This window comes from Chaetura pelagica, unplaced genomic scaffold, assembly GCF_000747805.2.
Source record: "Chaetura pelagica isolate M959 unplaced genomic scaffold, ChaPel_1.0 scaffold65, whole genome shotgun sequence".
NCBI classification, from domain to species: Eukaryota; Metazoa; Chordata; class Aves; order Apodiformes; family Apodidae; genus Chaetura; species Chaetura pelagica.
In genome coordinates, this window is record NW_009953386.1 from 591,940 (window position 1) to 609,225 (window position 17,286).

The 17,286-nt window shown below is 46.9% G+C and overlaps 1 protein-coding gene across 1 annotated transcript in view; it reads left to right on the forward strand.

Annotated features, from left to right (window-relative positions):
- Positions 1 to 17,286, forward strand: part of CASQ2 (calsequestrin 2 (cardiac muscle)) — a 32,754-nt gene that overhangs the window by 13,937 nt on the left and 1,531 nt on the right. The window contains exons 2-10 of the mRNA XM_009998216.1: positions 155 to 239; positions 1,729 to 1,829; positions 3,984 to 4,095; positions 4,933 to 5,006; positions 5,435 to 5,565; positions 10,216 to 10,261; positions 12,744 to 12,798; positions 13,454 to 13,554; positions 13,932 to 14,006. Coding sequence (XP_009996518.1) covers positions 155 to 239; positions 1,729 to 1,829; positions 3,984 to 4,095; positions 4,933 to 5,006; positions 5,435 to 5,565; positions 10,216 to 10,261; positions 12,744 to 12,798; positions 13,454 to 13,554; positions 13,932 to 14,006 — 780 coding nt within the window. The remainder of the gene's footprint in view (positions 1 to 154; positions 240 to 1,728; positions 1,830 to 3,983; positions 4,096 to 4,932; positions 5,007 to 5,434; positions 5,566 to 10,215; positions 10,262 to 12,743; positions 12,799 to 13,453; positions 13,555 to 13,931; positions 14,007 to 17,286) is intronic.

Consider the following 17,286-nt stretch of genomic DNA (forward strand, 5'->3'; position numbering starts at 1 on the left):
ATGCAGCAGGCAATGCACCCCACCCACTGGTGCTGCCTGAAAGCAGAATATGGGTCACTTGTGACTGTCGTACCACGCTAGCAGGGCATGATGCCCTTCGTCTGCTCTGTGGTGTTCATGCTGCTAACATTGGGCTCTCTGGTTGCTCCCACAGCTGGCAGCTCAGGTCCTGGAACCCAGGAGCATTGGCTTTGGGATGGTGGACTCCAAGAAGGATGCCAAACTTGCTAAAAAGCTAGGTGAGTCCCATATCTGGTACCTTTGGAATAGCTTTGAGAGGGTTTTGGAGTGATGCCCAACAGAGAGCCCCTGAGAGGACAGCCAAATCCTTGTCCCCAGGATGGGGAGGGTGATGGTGGCAATTGCACACTGACCACCTGACCACCCCAATGTGGGCAGGATCAAGTTGAGGAGGAAGGATGAGAAGGGTGAGCCAATACCCTTTCAGCAAAAAGCTTCCTGGCTGAGAGTGCCAAAAAACCCCAAACTAAGTGAAAAAGAAATCCAGTTCATGCCACGGCAATGGCAGGAGGGAACCTCACAGCCTGCTGAGATGAAACTGTAGATGGAGAAACTGTGTCATGGAGTAGCTCTGTGCTCTTCCTGCACAGACAGGTCTGACAGAGTCGTGCAGAACCAAAACCAACCTACATCATAGAGGTCCCCAAAAGTCACCAGCCCCGTGGTAGAGTGACCCCTGAGCCACTAACAGGGGACTCACAGCCTTGCAATGATTTGGCAGCCAGGTGCCAACCCTTCCCCACATGCTCCCCAGAGCACAAGAGGAAAACTCCTGTAAAACTGAACAGCTACTGCATTGCCAACCCCTGGAAACAGCTGCCTTCCAGAGGCTGGTGATTCCTTAATATTTTAGCCCACAAAGCAATTAGAAATACTGTGGCACATAAATACAACAGCACATAAAAAATACCCCTAGACCTAGGGGCAGAGACTGTTTAAGCATACTGGGCTGCATTGTGGACGGTAACTTTCTCTCCTAAATCAGAGGCTGGTAGAAGCTAAACTGAAGCTGAGAGCTTCTGCCTCAGCTTTACAAACAAAGAAACAAACTACCAACCACCCAGACCTGTGGTACCTGCCATCATGCACTGCAGCAGCTTAGTGCTGCTGATTTTGGAGCTTCCACCAAGAGACTGTGGCACCCAGTCCTCACTCCAGTGATACATCTGGCAGCTTTCCACCCGTGGCATCTCTGTTGTAGGTTTCTAACCCTTTTGCCAAGGCCAGCTAGGCCACAGAGAGTCTGAGGCTCGCTTTCCCTTCCAGCTCACTGTTTATGTTCACATAGTTCAGCCTTCTCCACACAAAGAGCACGGCCCACATCAAAACCCATTTTCCATCCAGTGTCAGGTTGTTCAAGCTTGGGATGTCTGTTCAGGCCCAGTACTATTTTCTGCAAGAAAGACAGCCAAGCTAAAAACAAGTTCCCAGTACAGAATTTTTTCCAACTGTGACCAAATTGTGACCTGAATGAAGAAGTTCAGCGTTAAGGAAGAAGCTAGAGCAAGTTCTGGCTGAGGTCTGTCCCTTGTGCCATGAAACATCAGACAGGAGATTACTCAGGTTGTTTTTAACCAGACCAACTCAGCACATTGGCAGTGACATTATCCCAGGAGGTGTTGCTAGAATAATAAGCAAGATATTCGGTAGTACAAATGCTTTTAGTGGCATGTTGACCACACTATGTTTCCTCTCTCTTTCCTGCAGGTTTGGTTGAAGAGGGAAGTCTCTATGTGTTTAAGGATGAGCGGTTGATTGAATTTGACGGGGAACTGGCCACAGATGTCTTGGTGGAATTCCTCTTGGATGTAAGCACAGATGAGCTCAGAGCTAGATAAAGTCTCTCAGAGAAGACCTTTCAAATACTCACTTTTTTAAAAATCACAGGTTTATCTTCATTTGAAATTCCATCACCATTTGCTACACGCTGTTAACTGTGACCCTTGCCAGCTTCCCAAATACTTTTCTGACCAGGAGTTCCCAGGAAAGCTGGTGCCCTTATATGTCACTAACCACTTAGATCTTTAAGACATTTTGCCCTCTTTCCTGTTTATGGAGTATTTGGTTGGAAGCAAGAAACAATCCCACATAACTGCTAGTCACCACCTCTGTTAGCAAGCTGGCGTGTGGCACTTTTATTTGCAAAATCTTTTTTTTTTTTTTTTTTTTTTTGAGTCATTTTTTTAAAAACCAAAAGATCCAAGGAACATACCCATAGAACCGCTAAAAGGAGCTCAATTCATTAAAAAGTTGTATGCTGCAAACTATTTCCTGTTTCTAGGCCCAAACAACTTACTGTACTGCTGTGTCTTCAGTGAACTCACTAAACTGCACTGCCATGAGTTAGAGAAGAGCTGAGGACCTAGTGCTCTTGGGTCATTTTGTGCACGGGCACATGTATTTATTTACTCAGCCTGGTGCATTAAACGTGAAAGTGATGCTGACTCCCTCACCAACATGTGGCACTTCAGGCTACATTTTCTTCCAACAGTCCAGAAATGTGGTCTTTGCCTTGTAGTGAAACCATTTTGCAGTGTCTTTGCTGTTGTTTGAGATGAGGCTCCCTTTATGAGCAGCCATGCAATATTGTAGGTGAGGGAGTTAAGGCAAGCAGCAGAGCTGGCAGGGTTTGTCCCCCAGGGTGGCAGGTTGCCTAAATGGTGACCTCTGCTACAGGACTGCCAGTAGCAAAATGCATGCCTGGGAAAGAGAAACAGCTTCCTAGGACCTCAGCTCTCCCATGGCAATGTCTGTGGCTGCATGTATCAGGTACTGTTGCCAGAACACACGTAAGTCACTTCAGGGACAGGAGGCCCACCCAGGAGGCCCACAGGCAGGACAGGGCTCTGACCCCAGCAGTGGTGGGATGCCTGGTTCCCATGGCTCAGGCCACTGTGGCTGCAGGGAGCTGCCCACACTCCTCTGGACACTGCAGAGGCACAGCCACATGCTGGAGCATCATTCACAAGGGGTGCAGAGTAAGGCACTTGGTGAGGTTTTGTTTGCTGTGCTTCGTGGTGGGCTGCTGAAAAAATTGTGTCTGGTGCACAAAGGAGGAAAGAAAGGATTTCTATGTGTGTGTTTTCCACTCAAGTGGGAAAATACCCAGTAAAGCAGGGAAATAAAAACAAACACATCTGTGGTGCCCCAGCAGCCTGCTCTCAGAGGACAACAAACCCAGAGGTGCTCTGCTCCTCTGCAGGCTGCACAGTGGCCTGCCTGCCTTTTTTTCTCTAGTGAAGCCACAACTGAATTACACCAGTATTGCTGGGCAAAATAATCAGATCAAGTCTTTTCACCAGCAGTGACTAGTGAAGAAAACAGAAACAAAGTTTAGACTAAGGACAGGCTGAAGCAACAGATACATCTTCCAACTTTCTCATCAACTGTGTGACGTGTCTGGGGCCAAATCACGGGTTTAGCCCATTCTGCATGAGAGGAACAGCCAGGAAAATTCACGTCCAGACTTGCCACTGTTCCAAAATGTTGTTTGGCCACACTCTAGCATGCTGGTTTTGATGTCTTCTGAAAGCAAGTTATTTGCAGCAACCTCTTGCAGCAAATTACCATTAAAAACAAATATATCCACAATCCACAACAGCTCACAGTCTGCATACCAGCCCCTTTTGACTGCTCTCCCTCTTTCTCAGCTGCTCTGAATTTGGTTGCAATTGCTACTCTTTATCTCACATCACAGCAGGTCCCTTAGTATGCATTGGGGTTATCCAGATCTCTCTCAGCTTCATTTTTGGTGCTTCAAGTGAACCTACTAATGACTCCCTCTGAAGGTGACCTGCATCTCTCAGATCTTCACAGTCAGGCAGAGAGCACTAAGTAGGGTTTGAAGCAGCAGAGAAATTCGGTGACCTCTTTCTCCCCACTTAGGCTGCTAGTGACACACTCTGCCAGGCTTAGGTGAGTGCTGCAAATCATTATGTTATGAAATGCATTTGTCATGGCAGCTGCTGGAAGACCCCGTGGAGATAATAAACAGCAAGCTGGAGCTTCAGGCCTTTGACCAAATTGATGATGAAATCAAACTCATCGGCTATTTCAAAGGAGAAGACTCTGAACGTAAGATGAACTTGTTCCTCATGGGTTTAGAGCCCAGCTGGGCACCAGGCATTGGTTCTTCTGCATGAACATTAAGGGTGGGGGGCATATGGCAGGCTGTGACCATGCCAAAGTCCTTCTGCAAGCCCAAACAGTCTCCTCTGCCAGCCCTGAGCACTTTCCCTGCTCCCCAAGCAGTGCTGGTCATGTCCACCTCACACTTTCCAGGCTTGCACGTAGCAAAAAGACAAGTATTCATACCTGGATGAGAAATGTATCACTAGCTCTGCTGCACTGCAACAGCCCATCTACCCCTCCCTCGTCTTTCTCACCTGCTCAAAATGGGCTGCAGGGCAGCTCAGGCAGGGGTGTGCCCTAATGATGTTCAGTAATAAGTATTTTGAAGAAAGGTGGGAAATACCTGTTGTAAAGAGTTCCCACCAGGTTGAGACCATCCTTTCTAACCCCAGCTGAGGACCTGATACCAGTAGCAGTAAAAACATTCCTCATTCTTGCCCTCTCCTCCTGTTTGTAAACCCTGAAAGGGTGGAAGAAACATAGTGCTGTCATCTGATGGATTTTGCAACAATTTGGAATGGGTTGCCCAGTGAAGCTGTGGATGCCCCCTCCCTGAAATTGTCCAAAGCTGGGTTGGATGGAGCCTTGAGCAACCTGGTCTAGTGGAAGGTGATCCTTCCCATGCAGGGGAGTTGAAAAATAGATTAAGGTCCTTCCTAACCCTAAATATTCTGTGATTCTATGAATTTATATTTGTTCTTCCATAGTGCCTTTTGTGCTGATCAGAGTGTGGCCAGAAGACTGTGAAATCATTTCTTCATTCCTGTTTTCTCCTTCCAGATTACAAGGCATTTGAAGAAGCTGCAGAACACTTCCAGCCATACATCAAGTTCTTTGCCACCTTTGACAAAGGGGTAAGCAGCCATGGAGCTCACCTGTTTTGCAAAGGCTCAGTACGCTCCCAGATTTGATACCTGGTTTCAGCTTCTCATTTTCAGCATTCCTGTAATTTGTGGTATCACACACACATTTGGCTTCGGCCCTGTCACAGGATAAAAGGCCATTCCTGCAGCGTGGAGGCCGGTCCTGGTCTGGGTTCAGAAACCAGCCCCATTAGGTTTGTGGGACATTGACTTTGCCCTTGCTGGTCCAGTAGTATAGAGAACATCAATATTTTTTTAATGCAAGAAAAGTTCCATTCATATTTTGTTGGCCACCCCTAAGAGTGCATGCTCTGAAAGAGAGCAAGCACTCTTGACCTTAGCTCTGCAACTGGGAGAGATTCTGGGTAGGCTAAGAGACATGTCAGGTCACTCACCTCTGACCATCTGTGCTGCAACAGGTTGCCAAGAAGCTAGGTCTGAAGATGAACGAGGTGGACTTCTATGAACCATTTATGGATGAGCCTGTTCACATCCCTGATAAACCCTACACAGAAGAGGAGCTGGTTGACTTTGTGAAGGAGCACAAAAGGTATGCAGCATACAGAACACCCCTGGCCATGGGAAGAGGGTAAAGCTATCTGGCATTGCAGGCTTCCCCATCTAGGGCATCCCTCTCAGGATGACAACCACCTGATGGTGATTTGCAGATCCAGGTTTAAGAATTTCATCGGTCTTTCCTACTCCCAGAGGTGCAAGTATCTGTGCAGCAATTAGAGCTCAATACCATGGGGCTGTGACAACACAACTTCCCTCCTCCTCAAAAAGCAGGGAGGCATCCAGGCAGCGGAGAGTGGAAACCTTGTCCTACTTACCCATGCTTTTAATTTAGGTCTGTACAGAATAGGATCTCCTAGGAGTCTCAAGCCAAACCCAAATTTTGTCCAGGCCACTCCCTCCCCAGAACAGCTTCACTAGTGGGAATATCCCTCTCCTGATATCAGATATGTCTGTAGGTGGTTCTGAGCTCAGACCAAACTCAGGGAAACTGTGATGGAACAGGAATCTCCTGCTGACAGCATGGGCAGAGAGGAAGCCGCTGCTGTTATGGTTGTGTTAGTCCTCACCTGCAAAGGTGCTGAGCACCTACAATGTTTGATCAAGTCAGTGGGAGCTGTGGATGCTCCATGCTTTTTGTGATCAGGGTTACTGCACAGTCATTTAGGGACTTGGCCACCAACTGTCTGGAAACAACTGGAAAGCCTGACCCCATGTAAAAGCACAGGTTTTAACATAAAGGCACAATAACTATGAGGTGCTGTATTTTCACACCCTTAAAAATATACTGTTAGGGAAGCCCAACCCAGGCCGAGCTGGAGGTTGGTGCTCACACTGAGAGGGCTTGGAGACAGAACATTATCTCCAGAGTCTGCGAGTCACCAGACTTGGAAACAGATCTCTGTTTTTTGGTTATTTTAGTGTTGGGGTTTTTTTTGTTGTTTTTGTTTGTTTATTTGTTTGTTTGTTTTTCTGAAATATGAAGGGGTTCTCTATCTCCCAGATACTCACAGGTCATTTTGCTGACCTCCTAGACTTTTTGGCCCTTTTTGGTCCTTCCCATCTTTCTTCCCAAGCTCTTTCTGTCAGGCAGCAGTGTCAGGAGGCTGATTAAATACAGTCAGCTAAGTGCTAGCCTAATAAAGGCAAGCCCTCCACTAGCACAAAACTGCAGTGGAAACCCCCCAAGACTTACATGTTTCAAGATGCTACATTGTGCTGGGTAGGAGCAGGGGGTTGGGCCATTTATTTTCTAAGTGCCAAGGCTCAGAAGGGACTTAAAAGGAACCTCATTAAATCAGATGCCTGAAATCCCAAACCTGGTAAGGTGCTACCATGACAGGGAAAAAACCCTGGGATGACAGTGATACCTTCCCAGAAGTTAATGCCGAGTCTCTCGCACTAGAGGTGCTTCTCCCTGCCATGCCACCAGTGAAGGACCTACAGCCAAAGACTGGAAGTGGAATTAGTCAGACACAGAGATGATTTGGCCTGTAAAGAATAGCAAAGCAACCTCAGCAGCTGCCATGTGCTGGTTCACTGTAGACAACTCAGCAGGATCTTCTGCACTGCAGGAAGGTGTGGAAGGTGTCCACCCCTTCACACGGCAGATTTTCTCTCTTCAGCCAGCAGGCATGGGCTATCCCCCCATTGGCACCTTTCCATCCTGCAGAAGGAGCCCTGTCACATCACTGGGGAAAGCTTCCAGTGTTCAGCAGCATCCAGGCTCTTTGGCATGCTTAAAACAGCCCTTCCAAATAGGGCTCCCCACTGCTGTGCCCAGGTGGGCTTCACAACCTCTTCCTCCAGCCCTGCATGGAAATCAGGATTTGCTCAGATCTCACTGCAGTCTCGAGGCAGGAACTGAAAGCAGATGCCAAGGAGGAGTCTGTAAACAGCTTCTGGGCTGATGTTTCTCTGGGCAGCTGCAGGCAGTGGTGGGAAAGTTCAGTCTCTCCCGAGCAGGTCAGGGAGCCGGTGTTCAGCACAGTGGGGTGACTCGTGCGAGGTCAATAGGTGTCCAGCTTGGGATGGTGGCTGGGCACCAGGACACCGAGGTCTCAGCCCAGATTTTGCTCTCAGTTGCACAAATACAAATGACATGGTGGGTTTACGCCTGTTTCACATGAAAAATGCAGGGGGTGGACACCACTCCCCTCCACCCATTCTCTGTAGTTGTGGTATAGCAGCGTGGGGGCTGAATCCTGCTCCCTTTTGTTCACCTAAACCACACTCACCTCACTCCCTCCAGCACTGTGGAGTAAATCGGGTAAATACTGAGTAACTCCCCAACGAATAGTACAGGTGGGTGTGACCAAATCCTTCCCACCAAATTTCCATTCTCCCACAGCTGCCTCACAGAACAGCTACGGAAAGCACCTCAAAAGCCAGGCACAAGTACATAATAAGCATTCACCTGATGTAATCTACAGTTTCTGACAATCAGCAATGAGGAGACTTGCTGGATCAAAAATTGCAATCCTGGTCTTGTGCTTTGTGGCTATTTCTTCAATTTCTGTAGCCATTTTTTACCTCCTTTCTATTTTGATGCTGAAAGTATCAAACTCATATTGAGTTCAGTGGCTGAATTATGTATTGCATCAAAAGATCATTCCTATTTTTGGAGTTTATACCTGCTACCTAATAATTTGACTGTGTGCCAACTAGCTCTTATGTTATGAGGAACAATGACTAGCCATTCCCTATTTCACCTTTTTTTTTTTTTTATCACCCCTAATTTTTTAGACCAAGTGCCAATACCCTCTTCATTCACCTCTTTTACAAGATAAAGAGTTCTCATCTATTCAATCTCCCCCAAACAGAGGTCATTCCATATCTTCATCCACTGCTCCCGTGTTTCCATGTCCCTTTTTTAGTGTCTCATACAATTTCTGTGGTGGAATGACCAGAGCTACAAATACACTCACTGTGGGTGTGCATAGTGTAGCTGTCCACTGCTATAGTGGTATGATGTGCTTTCCCAACTATTTGTAGCCTTCTTTTTGCCTTTGGAGTTGATGCCTTCTCAATTTGTGACACCTGAGCCCCTTTCTGGAGAGGCAATAATTAATTATAACTAATTTAGAGCTCATTGTTGCATCTGTATAATCAGGGTTGTTTTTCTGCAAGTGCTTTGGTTTTCTGCAAGTTCTTTACCTCCTATGTCTATCACACAGACAATCCAATCTCAGGAGAATTCTCTGTATCTCCTCAGTCAAGCCTGTACTAGTTGTCTTAAGAATCAGTTGTGATAAGAAAATGCTGCCATATTCCTATTTATCTTTTTTGTTTGTTTGTTTATTTGTTTTGTCACATTATATGAGAATATGTTATGCACAGTATCATGCTAAAGCATATGAATCTTAACTGGTTAATTCCCTCCGTCGTGAAAACTGACCATCCATCTCCACCTTTCATTTTGCAATGTCATCAATGCACAGGAGGACCTCTCCTCTGAACTAACTGCAGCTTTGTTTCTCTGAGAACCCTTTGTAAGGGACCCTATCCCATGAAGGCAGTTTACTGCATTGATCAGCATAGCATTGCCCACTTGCAGACTTGCTCTGGGAACTCCAGCAGACCTATAGCCATGATTTTCCTCTTAAAGATCTTGTGTATCTTGTCCTATCACATCATATTCCTTCAAATGTCTGTTAACTCCACTTTTTTTGGTGGCATCATGCCCATAAAGAAGTCACTATTCCAAATCTGGTTTCTCAGGTCTCTCAAAAATTCTCCTGTCTCCACAGCTCTGACAGAAAAGCAAACCAAAGCAACAGGCTACACATCTCATTGACGCCACCTGGTCCTGGCAACATGCTACTCCCTTTGCCAATTTGCTCTAGGACCTCATCGACTGACCCTTCACTTTGCAACAGCTCCTGGGGCTGGTCTACCAGGGAGAACCCCTCTGCCGGGGGAACCTCAGAGTTCCCTGATGCCAGAGTGAACAGAGGCGCAAAGAAAAATTTGTGCTTGTCTGCTGTGGCCTTGCATTCCTTGGGTGCCTTTTTGACACCCCAGTCACTTCTCAGCCTTTCAGGCTCTCTGACAGGCTTCCTGCTATGGATATGTCTGAAAACACTTACTACTTCTTTTTATATTTTTTTATATTTTTTTTTTCCTTTTCAGAATACTTCTCAAAAAATTTGTTCTGGCCAACCATACAGTTTAAATTTTCTCTACCAGCTGTTATCATGATCTAAATATTCTTGCCAGAGGTTATTTTGTGTTCTTTGCTTCAGCAGAGTTTGGAAGGATTACTGTGGTGGAATATTGCTGGGGTAAAAACAGGAGAAAAGGGGAACAAAGCCCAGTAGGAATGTCCCAGTGGCTGCAATACACAACTGAATGGGTCACCTTGTGCACTCAGCACAGAGAGAGCACTCTGCTATGTATGGGGCTAATTCACCAGCGTACACCAGCACAGAGAGCCATCTCATCTTCCCAAGCACAAGTAGTGTCTGCTGTGATTCCAGTGGGGGCAAGGGCAGGGTTTTGTCACCATAAATTAAAGCATAAGTTGACCTACTGTGCACCCTTGCTTAGATTGAAAACTTGGTGGCTCCTGGTGCTGACTCCAGCTACAAACCAGATGTGTCATGGTGACCTTTTCTGTGATGCCAGCAGTCATGTGTGATGGTGCTGGAGGCATCCTCAAAGAGCTTTTCTGTCTTCCTTTCAGGGCCACCTTGAGGAAACTGCGCCCAGAGGACATGTTTGAGACCTGGGTAAGCATGCCTGGGTGGGAAGCCTAGTGTTCCCTGCTGTCTTCCAACAAGAAACCGCTGCTCTAAGGCTCCAGCCTCTGGCTGGGCAGAACATTATCTTTCCTTCCTTGCAAAGCCACTTTCCCTCCTCTGGGAAGAAGGGAAAGTCTTGTCTGTGAAGCCCAGCTCCTGGATTCAGATGATGTGCTGAAATGCCTTGCTTGTCAGCAGTGGACAGCTGAGCTGGGTCCTGTTTGCTCCACAGTGAGAACAGGGAAAGCTAACCGAGTGTGCCAGGCAGGTGTTGAGCTTCGTAGCAGCCCCGATACAGCTATGGAGAGCACCACTACCAAGGGTTCTTTATCTTACTAACAGGTCTCAGTGCTGGCAGTCGCTTGACTTCAGTGGCCTGCTCACTGGGCAAGCTACAGAGGTTGTACTGCATGGATGACTTGTGGAACTTGTACAATTAAAAATGCAGGCAAGGGTTATTTATATAGACTCAGCTAATTATATAGATTACAGAGCAAACCGTGCACTGGCTGCACTTATCATGGTGTGACCAAGCTGCAAGTCAGTGACTGTGAGAAACTGACCAACAGTTTGGCACTGATCACACGCAGAGGACTCTCCTGGTCTTCAATCTCAGAGGAAAAGGGGAAGGGTGAAAATGAAAGAAAAATCACATATAACAAGTTATCACTGCACTGTGAATGAATACTGTGTTAATAGGCAGGCAGGGACCTTCAAGTGCCAGCTGAATGCTAAAACCAAAGCTGAACATGTGCTTTGCAGACACTAAGGAAGATGCAGTCATTCCTCCAAGAAAGCTTGGCACATTTATAACAGCATGCAGTTGCCTCCTTGCTTGCCTGTGTAACATGAAACACTGCAAGACTCAAAAGCACCAAAAACCTTGGGAGCCTTTAACACAACAAGGCAAGAGGTAATAAAACTAAATCAGGAGTTATGACTCACTTAGGCACGACCGCTTTTCATTTTCTTTTTGAAATACAGACTCTGTATAGAAGATAACTTCCTAGAGCCATTCAAGTCCCTAAAAGCTTTTTCATGGGGCTTCAGTGGGACCCAAATTTCACATGCTGTTGTTTTGCTTTTGTACTGAATCAATTCTAAAATAGCCTTGGGAAAAATATGAATTGTCAGCGATGGAATGTTCACTTTACCAGCAGCTGGAGAATGCAGAGCTTGGCTCTGCTAATAGCAGGGGACTCATACCTGCAGGTGACAATGGGCAGGATTCTGGTCTCACTGCAAGTTCAGACTGTCCCCAGTGCCTTCACTGGAGTTATTCCAGTTTTGTTTACTGCCTATATACAATATAGCTATATATATTATATATATATATATATATACAGCTATACAATATATATAATTTATATAGTATATATACATATGTATATCTAAATATGTAATCGTATATCCCATATATATTATTTTTCTGTCTGACAATGCTGTGGACAAATATGGTAAAAAAGCAACAGTGTACATTTTTCTAGCTCTAAGTGGTTTGAATCCCAAGTAAATCTGCATAGAATGCCCTGGTGAAAACGTATTCCTCACAGATGCCAGCAAAGGCCCTGCATCTGCTATTGTTTTTAGAGATAATGTTTTCCACTTAATCTTTCCGGGGTTTTTCCTTTCAGTTTTTGATGGTGGCTTTGTCACCTCTGAGCTCAGAAGGGAAAAGAAATTAGCATTTAGATGGGAATTTTTTCTTGCCTTAAAACCAATTGAAATGGAGACCGGGACCGGCAGCGGGTGAGGAAGGCGAAGCTGATCTGTGGGATAATTCAGAGATGACATTCATAGTAGGTGGATGATGAACTGGCCAGCAGATCCATTGGCCTTTGCCACTATCATTACCCATTACTCAAGTGTCTCATGGAGAAATGCAGTCCAGCAGGCTGTCATTTCTGTCCTCCACTTATTGGAGCCCTGAAATGAGCCTCCCACTCCCCCTTGGGGACCATGACCTAGAGCAGAGACCTTTCACCTCCTGAAAGGCATCCAAGTGAGCCACCTTGCCTCTCATGTTGTGAGGAAACCTCCTTTGCTGTCCCTGAAGGAGCATGTTTGGCATCTGAGTATAGTGGTAGATATTTGTTTCTCTGCAAACCATCCCCTGACAACTGCAAGCTTATGAGGGTAGGTGGCCCTGGGCATGGAGGGTGAGCTCATATTCCCTTGCTAGAGAGACCTCGGCCTTCTTTGCAGGAAGGTTTTGCCCTGCACCATCAGAAGTTCTCTTGCCTTTGCTATCATGGTGCCCACCTCTTTTTTAGGGCTTCAGTGCCTAGTGCCTCCACAACTCAGCCTCAGCTCCCATTTCTGGTGTCTTGGTGGAGCTCCAGTCAAGCTTCCCTTTGCAAAGGTCCTGTTTATTTGAAGGCATCCCGCCACACATCATCTCCAGCAACCACCTGGACTCTGTGCTCCCTCCCTGGCCCATCAGTAATACTATTTTTTTGTTTGTTTCCAGGAGGATGACATGGAGGGAATCCACATTGTGGCCTTTGCTGAAGAAGATGACCCAGGTAGGAGGCAGTTTTCTACCTTGTGTGACCCTCCGTCACTCAAGATGGTGTCATCCCATGTGTTTTGTTTGTGTTTTGGAACCCCATGTCCTGACAGGGAGCCCCAGCTTGTAGGGATGGGGATCTGGGAGACTTCTGGGTGTTTGTGTGCTCACTGGGATTTGAATTCTGGATATAAATGGCTGGCTAGGAAAAAGATGCCATGCCTTCCACTCCAGCACCAGGATTTGCTCCCTAACTCTGTGTGGCTACAGGAAAGTGCTGAGGGCAGGGTGGGTGATGGGCATGCAGGAAACCTGTGGGCATAAGCTCCTGAAAAGCCAAGGCATTGGTGCTTCTTGGCACCATCAGTGTGCCAAAGAGTTTTGGCCTCTCGGGGGCTCAGTTCCTCCCTTGTCACAAGAAAATAGTGACATTGTTCCACTCCACAGAAGGATTACGAGACTTAATTCATGTGTAACTAATTTCAATACCCGGGGAGGATGCTTGAAATTAAAAGCTTTATTATCACCAGCAAGAGCTGGGAGACAGCATTTTAATGAGAACTATAAACAACTCCTGTGTTTGCACAGGGGAGTGAAGTTGAAAACCCCGCAAGCAAAGAGGGCTGGTGTGCTTGCAGGAGAGGGCTGCAGTGGTTCATGTATCATTTCAGATGGCTTTGAGTTCCTAGAAATCCTGAAGCAGGTTGCCAGGGACAACACTGATAATCCTGACCTGAGCATTGTCTGGATTGACCCTGACGACTTTCCTCTGGTGAGTGGCAGGGGCTCTTTGCCTTTCTTGGTTTAATTCATGGATGGGGTGGTGGGATGTGTGCACAAGTGCAGGAATTGCCCAGGAAATTTGAGACAGGGAAGGATAGGAGACTGGACCACAGATGATCACTGGGAGCTGCTCATTGGGGTCTGCCTCTCACTGAGAGCTGCCTCTCATGACTCTGGTGTCTTGGGAACACTCCCAGAGTCAGCACTTTCTTTTGCTCCGTGTGGCAGCCTGAGCTTGTGTTCAGCCTCTCTGCTCTCCCGTGCACTCATCAACACTTGGTCCCTGCACCACAGCCCAACCAGCTGAATTAATGCCATGGGGCTCTGCCAAGATCCTTGTCTGAGCTTAGTTTCTCTCTCCTGCAGCTGATCACTTACTGGGAGAAGACCTTCAAGATTGACCTGTTCAGACCACAGATCGGGGTGGTCAATGTGACAGATGTGAGTACCACGTGCCCAGAAAATCCAGCCATCCCAAGATTAGGGTGGTAGAAAGGACAGCATCTGAAGTCTGCTGGAATCAGTGGGATTTCTGCTGTTAAGTGGAAATAGACTAGGTGTCTAGAGTGTAAAGACCTTAGCATTCCCACATGCAGCTGGGTTTGTAACACAGAATCATTTTGGTTGGAAAAGAGCTTCAAGATCATCAAGTCCAACTGTTGACCTAGCACTGCCAAGCCACATCCCTAAGCACCACATCTACATATCTTTTAAATACCTCCAGGGATGGTGACTGCACCAGTTCCCTAGGCAGCCTGTTCCAGTGCCCGACAACGCTTTAGGTGAAGAAATTTTTCCTCCTCCAATGTCAGGCTTCAGGGCTTCGGTCTGAGCATATTTCTGCTGCTGAGTTGCACATAAACCACATCTGCTGAGGACAGGGCCGGACCTTGTGGTCTGAGCTTCAGGGCTTTGCCTGGTTTTGGTTCTAAGATCTCACATTTCCACCCCAACCTTCAGCTTGCACCATTGTGCCCTGCTCTGGCTGAACCTGGGTGGGCTTGTGGGGGAAAAGTGTGTGTGTAGGGGCGAAAGCAAGCCATGTAGGTGAGTTAAAGAGCAGAAAGGAGAGGGTGTTTTTGTAGTAGGACCAGAATGACCCAGCTTGAGTGTAGGAGGGAAAGATGGTCCCCTTCAGATGACAGGGAAAAACTGCACAGCTTGAAAAAAACACAGAATAAATATGCAGACTTAACAAGCTTATTACATAAACTGATAACGGAGGGACCCTGCTGGGGCAAAAGAAGTATACTGAAGGTCATCCAGGCCCTCCTACTCCTAAGACACTGCCACACAGATGCTGCTGGAGGGATCCTGGTGGGAAGAGGAGGCATGTCCACCCCATGCCCAGGGGCAGGGAAGGGCCTCCACGCTCTCCTGAAGCCCTGCAGAGGGAGAGCTGCACAGGCAGGGGCTGCCTCGGCACGACACCGCAGTGGTGGCCCCCCCAGCACCCACAGCTGTGCTGTCAGCCCACCTTTCTAACAGCTACTGTTTTCACCACAGTTGCCTTCAAGCCTACAAACCATGGGGCTGATGTCAGGTTGCCTGCACACTGTGAGCTTGTAAGGCAGGTGGGAGAGCGGCCCATCTGACACCGACCAGCAGGGACCTGGGGAGACCTGCTGAGTGCAATGTAATGGGTATCATGGCCCTGACACAAGTATGGAGAGAAACCATTTTTCTTCTCTCTGAGAAGAGCAGTCAGATGATCAGAAAGCACGTAACACAGCACACGCCAGCCTGGTTCACTATTACCTGAGCTTATTTTTTTATGATTAAGTGTTGGGTGTTTTAATGTCTTTAAAATGAACTTGCGTGGGTATATCAGTGTCTCTGGAAGCTGAAATCTCTCCATTGAAGAAGTGTTTGTAATTTGGTGCTTGACTTCATGTTTGAAATTTCAGCTGTATGGGAATCTGAGGCTTCATTAGAAGAGAGCAGAGAGGGACTTGAGTTGGCCCTGGCTCCACCACCAGCTGTGCTCCTGGCCCCCATGTCCTCTCTCCTGCACCTCCCCAGGAAGAGGGACAGCAAGGGAGTAATAGATGATTGTGCCTCCTGTTATAAAAAAATGCTGCAAGACCGTAAGATGGGAAATGTAATAGGGAAGGCAAAGTGATGGACTTATGAAGAAAGTGGAGGCCCTGAATCTTGCCCAGTCCATTGAGGGAAATGTGAGGCTGGCTTGGGAGTCATGGAATTGATGCAGCACTGGCTGGATGTGAGCAGTGCTCTAACTGTAATAGAGCAGCATCTGCCAGACCTTGGGACAGACACCTAAAGACTGGAGCCCCAGTGGGTCTTGTTAATGGCCAGACAAAAGGGAAGAGGTCCAAGATAGCATCTGTCACCTAAAAATTAACAGGCAAGTCAGAAATAGAGCCCAGGTCTTCCAGTCTTTTGCCCTTATTACTAGTCCATAGTATCTCCCTTTATTATATTTACTGCAGTTGGCCATGTTTAAGTCATGTCAAAGCTGCATTAAACAGCTCTCAATGGGAATTCATGGAAGTAGGATTGCCAGTGGCAAGAGAATCATATAGGAAGCAGAATAAGGCAGGAACATATGCCTTATTATCCAGCAGTCACTCAGAGACCTGTAAAAACTCATGCATTATTTAGCTTTGATACAGTAAATTTTTCAGGTCGTTGATGATACTTTTTGCAGGTTTTAATTCATTCCCTCTTAAGTCTGTTTTCTGTTCCTCAAGAGAGAGATATAAGAAAGTTTTATGTTGGCGGGCGATATCTAAAACAAACACTGAGCTCATTTCATTATTTCAGTGTTACATCACTGCATTCAGCCAAGTTACACAGGTACAAAGCAAGGCTTACACAACAGAGTAAAAATAAACACTGCTGTTTGCTTCAGTGGACATGACCCTTCTGACCCTGTCGCTTCTCTAAAAACCTGCCAACACAAACACCAGAGCTTCCAGCAGCCCCCATGGGCCCATCACATGGCAGCTCAGGACTAGGGCCATGACACGCTACAAAATATTGCTGCTTTATTTGCCCAGCATCTCCTCTAGGTGCAACGGGCCCACTCCCATTCCCCTGATTTAGAGGTGTCCCTTTTTTGCTGCCCAAACCATCCTGAGGCTGGGGACGTGGTCATTTGTATGAAGCAAAAGCTGCATGCATCTCTCTGGCTCTTTTTTATTACAGCTCTGGTGATTCAGGAGGAAAATATTGTAAGGGAGAAACAGCTTTCCCTGAGGAGAAACAGGACTGGCTTTTTAGCAAGCCATAGAACAAAGAAAATTAGGTACCACAGAGTGGAAGGGAGGAGAGACACAGCTGCAGAAGCCAGTAGTTATCTTCTAACATAGGAAAAGCACTTGTTTCTGCAACATCAAATGCTGAACGAGATCACCTCACACCACCTCTGTGAAACAGGAGCCAGTGAACGGAAAAGGGCTTAGCCAGGCATTTACACAAGGAACATATAGCAAAGCAGGGAGAAAACCTTTCATTCCCAGGTTTCAGAGACCATCTCAAACCATGCTTCCTGTCCCTGGCTAATAATTGCCATTTAGGCAGCACCTTCTCACAACATTTTAGATAGCATCTTCTTACTGAATGCTCTAGTCCTTGCCAGTTTGTGGAAGTAATGCAGAGAGCTGCAGCGAAAGAGCAGGAGGCACCTGTGGTCCAGGACATTAGTTTTATTCACCATTCTTTAGCTGGAGCATGGTTGAGATGATCTGAGGGAAGG